Source organism: Mesocricetus auratus, unplaced genomic scaffold, assembly GCF_017639785.1.
Source record: "Mesocricetus auratus isolate SY011 unplaced genomic scaffold, BCM_Maur_2.0 Super-Scaffold_100676, whole genome shotgun sequence".
Taxonomy (NCBI): Eukaryota; Metazoa; Chordata; class Mammalia; order Rodentia; family Cricetidae; genus Mesocricetus; species Mesocricetus auratus.
In genome coordinates, this window is record NW_024429266.1 from 112299870 (window position 1) to 112305869 (window position 6000).

The window sequence follows — 6000 nt, forward strand, 5'->3', positions numbered from 1 at the left end:
TGAATTCATAGGAAAAAAATGAAAACTACAATATAAGAAACACATGGATGTTATTAAAATAAAAAGGTAAAGCAACTACATATGAATTAACAGTGATTGTGATTTAGACTTGTAGAGCTTTTTATTGTATCCATTAATAAAATTAATCCAAAGAAAAGAGTGAAAAATACATCAAGTGGCAATCTAATTAAATAAGATGCCACTATCCACTTATTAGAAGAGCTAAAACACCAAACACCAACAATCCCAAGCTGCCAGAAGTATAAATTTGGTACAATCATGTTGGAAAACCTGAGAGTCATGTGTTAAAATTGAATGTGTGATGCTCTCTAAAATAACTCAGTTAACTACCTTCCTTGGCATTTCCCAATACAAACACAAACATACACACACCACAGTACTTATAAAAATGTTCAAAGCTGTATATTTTTATATAATGCCTTATTCTTGAGGATTTCATACAATGTGTTTTGATGCTAATTCTCCCCTAACCCTCCCAGACCCTTTCTACCTCTCTACTTTATGCTCTTTCTCTAAAGTCCTACAAAAAAAATTTTTACTTTTCTTTCTTATTTGCAGGTCTAGGGTTCACTATGTAGACCATGTAGACCAGGATGGCCCAAAATTCATATAGATCTACTTGCCTCTGTCTCTTCCTCCTGAGTGCTAGGATTAAAGATGTAGGCTGCCACGTTCCACTAGTAGCATTATTTTTAAAAACATAAACATAGAAATAACTCAAGTGTGCACAAAACCACATCAGATAGACCATGATCTATTTTACAATGAAGAAATAACACATTCTACGATGAATGAGCTAGCACTACACACTAAACACAGGCAAGCCCACTAATGTTGGTTTTAAGAACTGAAGTACAATGCCGAGGCACAGCTCACTGAGGTATACTGCCTACTCAGCATGTACAAGGCCCTGAGCTTAATCCCTGGCAATGTAGAAAAAGGGGGAGATAAGCCCAAGTACACACGATGTAATGTTTAATATTTATAAAAATAAACTCAATGATTTTATTTATAAAAAAATAAACTGGTAAGAAAATGGTAGTTATCGGGCTGGAGAGATGGCTCAGTGGTTAAGAACACTGGCTGTTCTTCCAGAAGTCCTGAGTTCAATTCCCAGCAACCACATGGTGGCTCACAACCATCTGTAATGAGATCTGATGCCCTCTTCTGGCCCATCTGCATACATAATAAAATAAATAAATAAATCTTTAAAAAAAAAAGAAAATGGTAGTTATCATGGGGGAAATGATTGAGAAGGACAAGAAAACTTTTTTGGGAATGGTCACGTTTTAGTTCTATTGTTAGCAATGTATTCACTTTATAATTACCAAGTTTCAAATTTATGAATTTTACACTGTATCAGAAAGTTTATTTAAAAACAAGAGGTAAGAAATGACCAGATGATGGAGGAAAGGCACAAAAAACTAAGACGGTTGGCTCTGCAAACTTCTGTGGTTTGTCTGTAGTAAAACTAATGTTTAAACTTATACCCTGGCAATTAAAAATGGGACAAAGGTGGGACCTGTCAGAAGTAACTAGATAATAAGGGCTTCATCTTCATGAAAACAATGTGGTTCTTATGAGAGTGACTTAGGAGCTAGAGATGCCTCAGCAGTTAAGAGCACATCTTGCTGTCACAGGGGATCTGAGTTTGGTTCTTAGCACTCATGTTGGATAGTTCACAAATGCCTGTAGCTTCAAGTCCAGGGCATCTGGTACCTCTGAAGGCACCTGCACTCATCTGGACTATGTACTCATACACAACACTCTAAAAATAAATCTTTAACAAGAGTAACTTAGTTATATGAATGCATTATTATGAAGTATGCCTGTCACTTCCCGTCACAGCATGCTTGTTTCTGCACAAAGCTGATTCATTTCTGATTTTCATGGTGCAGTGTATGGGCCCCATCAGAAATTGAACATATTGGTAATGTCTTAGACCTCCAGAATTGGAAACTAAATAATACTGTCTTCTTCATAAATTACTACTCTTAAACTGGAAAATAAAATAAATAAATAAGTAAATAAATTACTACTCTTTGGATATTTTGCTATAGCATGAAAATGGACTCAGATAACAGTACATAAAAGAAATTACTTAAATTGTGCTACCTAAATCCATAGAACAAATTAGCAGTAGAAGCCGGGCGTTGATGGCTCACGCCTTTAGTCCCAGCACTCGGGAGGCAGAGGCAGGTGGATCTCTGTGAGTTCGAGGCCAGCCTGGTCTACAGAGCAAGTTCCAGGACAGGCTCCAAAGCCACAGAGAAACCCTGTCTCGAAAAACCAAAAAAAAAAAAAACATTAGCTGCAGAGTAGGACTGGAACTGAGGTATATTAATCTCAGAGTATTTTGAAATCCTTGAAAGGATGTTTCTGAGTTTACACAGGGGGTCCTTGTCATTCAAGCACTCATTATCTTCATCTGCAATGAAATGAGGTTTAAAAGGAAACAAAATACTACACAAATTTGAGATTTAACAAATTTGCCAAAGAACAGGAACACTTATAAAACTAGTCCTCAAGCAAATGTTCCTTTTCTGGCTTCTGCTTCAGCCTATCCATATCAACTGCCCTTAGTCAGTCATTCTTAGTTAAATCTTTACTGTGTTAGGTGCAACACTATAAAATGAAACGATGTATCTTAAAAAAATGTGGTGGTAGGAATAAAAATGTCCCCTATAGGCCCATAGGGAGTGGCACTATTAGGAGGTCTTGTAGGAGAAATGGGGGGGTGTTGTCGGGTTTCAAATGCTCAAGCCAAGCCCAGTATCTTTCTCTCTTCCTGCTGCCTGTAGATCCAGATGTAGAACCCTCAGCTCCTCCATCATAATGTCTACCTGTGTGCTGTCATGCTTCCCAACTGACAGTAATGATCTAAGCCCACTGAAACTTTAGTCAGCCCCAATTAAATGCTTTTCTTTATACTCGTAGTCGTGGGCATAGTGTCTCATCACAGCAGTAAATCCCTAAGACAGAAGTAGTTGTACCAGGCAGTGGGGTATTGCTGTGATAGGACCCACTGTGCTTTTGTTTGGAGGAATGGGGACTTTGGGACTTTGGAATGCTTTAAGTGGGGTTTAATGAGTCCTAACAGGAGGATGGAAGACAGTGGTGCTGAGGGTGAGTTCAACTGTGGAGAACTCGATCAAGAGGTTTCAGAGGAGAATATTTGTATGTGGTCTAGAGACCATTCTTGTGATACTTTGGTGAAGAATGTGACTGCTTTCTGTCACTGTCCAAAAAAATCTACTTGAGGCTAATTGGCAAGTTATTTATTAACAGCTTTGGCAGAGACTTCAAAATAGTCTAGTACTGACTGTGCTGTGAGATTATTAGCGGACAGTTTTAGGCAGATCTATAACGAAAATGAGGAAGCTGAGCAAGTTAAACTACAAAATGTGCAGTTTGAGGAGAAAAGGGACACCAGGAATCATAATGGTCCTTGTACTCAAGGAGATAAAAGTTAAAAGAAAAGCCTGGTCCTAAATGGAATAAAGGTGGCAGTGATCTCAAGGCAAAACTTCCCCAAATAAGCTTCCAACCTAAAGTGAAAAGGAATTAAAGAGAAGTTTAGGAACAGGTCTGGTGATATATATCTTTAACCCAACACTCAGGAGGCAGATGCAGGCAGATCTCCGAGTTCAAGGCCAGTCTGGTCTACAGAGCAAATCCCAAGCTTAGGCAGTGAAGGAAACCATGGAAAACTTAAATCTGGTGAATAAGGGGACCATGTTCCAGCCCCAACAAGTACTAGAACTTGGCATAAAACCCTAACTAAGACAAAGATACAGGTATCCATTAAGATGATTAAAATGCTAGAGGAGGATAGCCCAACAAAACTAAACAAACAATGCAAATCAATACACAACGACACTGTGCATTTTTTTAAAATGCAGGAATCCTCCAAGTTGCTAGGAGTCTGAAATTCACCCAAGTCAATTATAAAGAAAAATCAGGCAGATCAAATCAGCTACAGTAGAAAGAAGGGTCAGATCTCTGGGTGCTCACCAAGTATCCACATTCCTCTTTGTACTCAGTAGCATAACCTTGACTTTTCCGTAACTCTAATTTAGTAACTGTATTTCTATTTTAGCAATAAACAACAGATGTCATAGTAATCTAAAGCTAAGTCTTAAAAAAATGAATCCATTTTAAAATCACGGAGCTAAACATCCAGGCTCAGACAACCTTCTCAAGTTTAACATCTGATGTTGCAGCCTATCTATTTAAGGAATGAGGTAATGCTTTACAACGCTGCAGTTCACGGATGACAAGGTTTGGGGGAGTAGCGTATACGAGAATGAGTTTAAACATCAAGTTTAAGCACCAGTGGACTCGATTTAATTGCCATCACAGGCATACATCAAAGATGTCTGCTACCTCAAATCATCAATACTGTAAACCACAAAAAAGGGTGGAAGAAAAGAAAAACATGAAAAGAGATACATATCAAATAATGAATCCAGCAGAAAGGCGAGGGAAGATCTACGCAATCAAGAACACCGGTATCTACTGCAGCAGGGTACTGTGCCAGTTGGTGAACAAAGACAACATTGCCGCGACCAGCGTTCGCTTGAGGAAATCAGGAGTTGGTGTCTCCCTAAATAGATCTTATACATTCTTCTGCTGCCCATACCCACAGCCAAAGCGCCAGAGAGGAGAATTAGGTTTTTCAAGCACTCGAGCTTACGTTGCGCTTTGTCCTCTTGAAAGAAAAAAAAAAAAAACAGAATCGGAGTAAACAAACTGAATCACGCCTAGAACCTCCTTCTATGTATGTTCCCTACCACGTAAAGCCCACGGAACCAAAAGGCAACCAAGGGGCGTTCCCATGCTTACCGGTCCACTAGAGGCCATAATCTAGTGAATAAATAAGAACCTGTCTACCGTCTCCGCCGTTGATAAAACACGCCTTTCGTAAGCCACCTCTCGGCGACGTGCTGCAGTCTCACGAATACACCACGGATCAAGGACAGAACAAAGGGATACATATATTCTTGGCGCCCAGGGTCCCCCAGAACACGGCTATTTACCGGCATCTGTGCTGGCCCTAAATTAGCAGGGATGGGAGGATGTGTCGAGCGGCGCCACCAACCCCCCGCCCCGGTGACACCGGGAAGCCGTCCCCTGAGGGCTCCGGAGGAGGGGGTCTCACGGCCCCGGGACTGCCCGCAAAGCGGAGGCTCCCCCGCTCCGCCGCGAACTGGAGCAGGCCGGTTACACCACGGCCCCGGAGGCCCGCCGCCCGCTCGCTCGCCCGCCTCCGGAGTCCCCGCTAAGCGGGCCTCGGAAGCCCCGTGGCGGAGCAGGCCCGCGGCCAAGGAGCCCGGCTCAGCCGCCCCGCCCCCGCGACCCCCGCCCCCGCACCGCCCGCACCTGCTTCCTCATGTTGTTCATGACGCCCATGAAACCCGCCAGCAGCTTGGCTTCTTCCCGGGCGGCGAGTTTCTTCTCGGTCTTCTTCTTGCTACTCTTCTCCACGCCGGAGGTGGCCATTCTCTCCTTGCCCTCCGCGGCGAGGGTCTGCCCAACCACGCGCGCGGCGGTCGGGAGCCCGGCGTCGGCTGCGGAGCACGGAGGAACTGCGGGGCCGTAGACGGAGGACGCCGATCCTCAGATGGGCGCACGCCCAGGTGAAGACAACTCGGCCGCGCTTGCAAGCAAAGCAAGTCGCGAGCATGCGCCCTGGCCCGGGGATTGGAGGGAGGGGGCGGCTGCGGGGCGGGGCGCTTAGAGGCAGGGGGCGGGGCATTCGCGTCACAGCCGCGTGACACTCCCCGCAACCGGCTGTGCGGTGCAGAGCGGTGGGTGCCGCCGCTTTTTTTCTTGGGCCGCTTGAGTGGTGGTTGTTGTTGCTGCATCGGCCTTACCCAAGGTCACTTGTGCCTTTCTCTTGCCAAAGGCAGGGCCCCCAGGTTTAGATGTCATGATGCTCCATTTTAGATGGTTGTGTATGATAGACGTACTAAAACG

General features: G+C 43.8%; 1 protein-coding gene across 1 annotated transcript in view; it reads right to left on the reverse strand.

The window, feature by feature from the left end:
- The window catches only part of Klhl7 (kelch like family member 7), a 53778-nt gene extending 48064 nt beyond the window's left edge, over window positions 1-5714 (reverse strand). Inside the window, exon 1 of the mRNA XM_040737034.1 lies at window positions 5404-5714. Coding sequence (XP_040592968.1) covers window positions 5404-5523 — 120 coding nt within the window. The 5' untranslated portion in view covers window positions 5524-5714. The remainder of the gene's footprint in view (window positions 1-5403) is intronic.
- Between the last annotated feature and the right edge of the window lie 286 nt (window positions 5715-6000).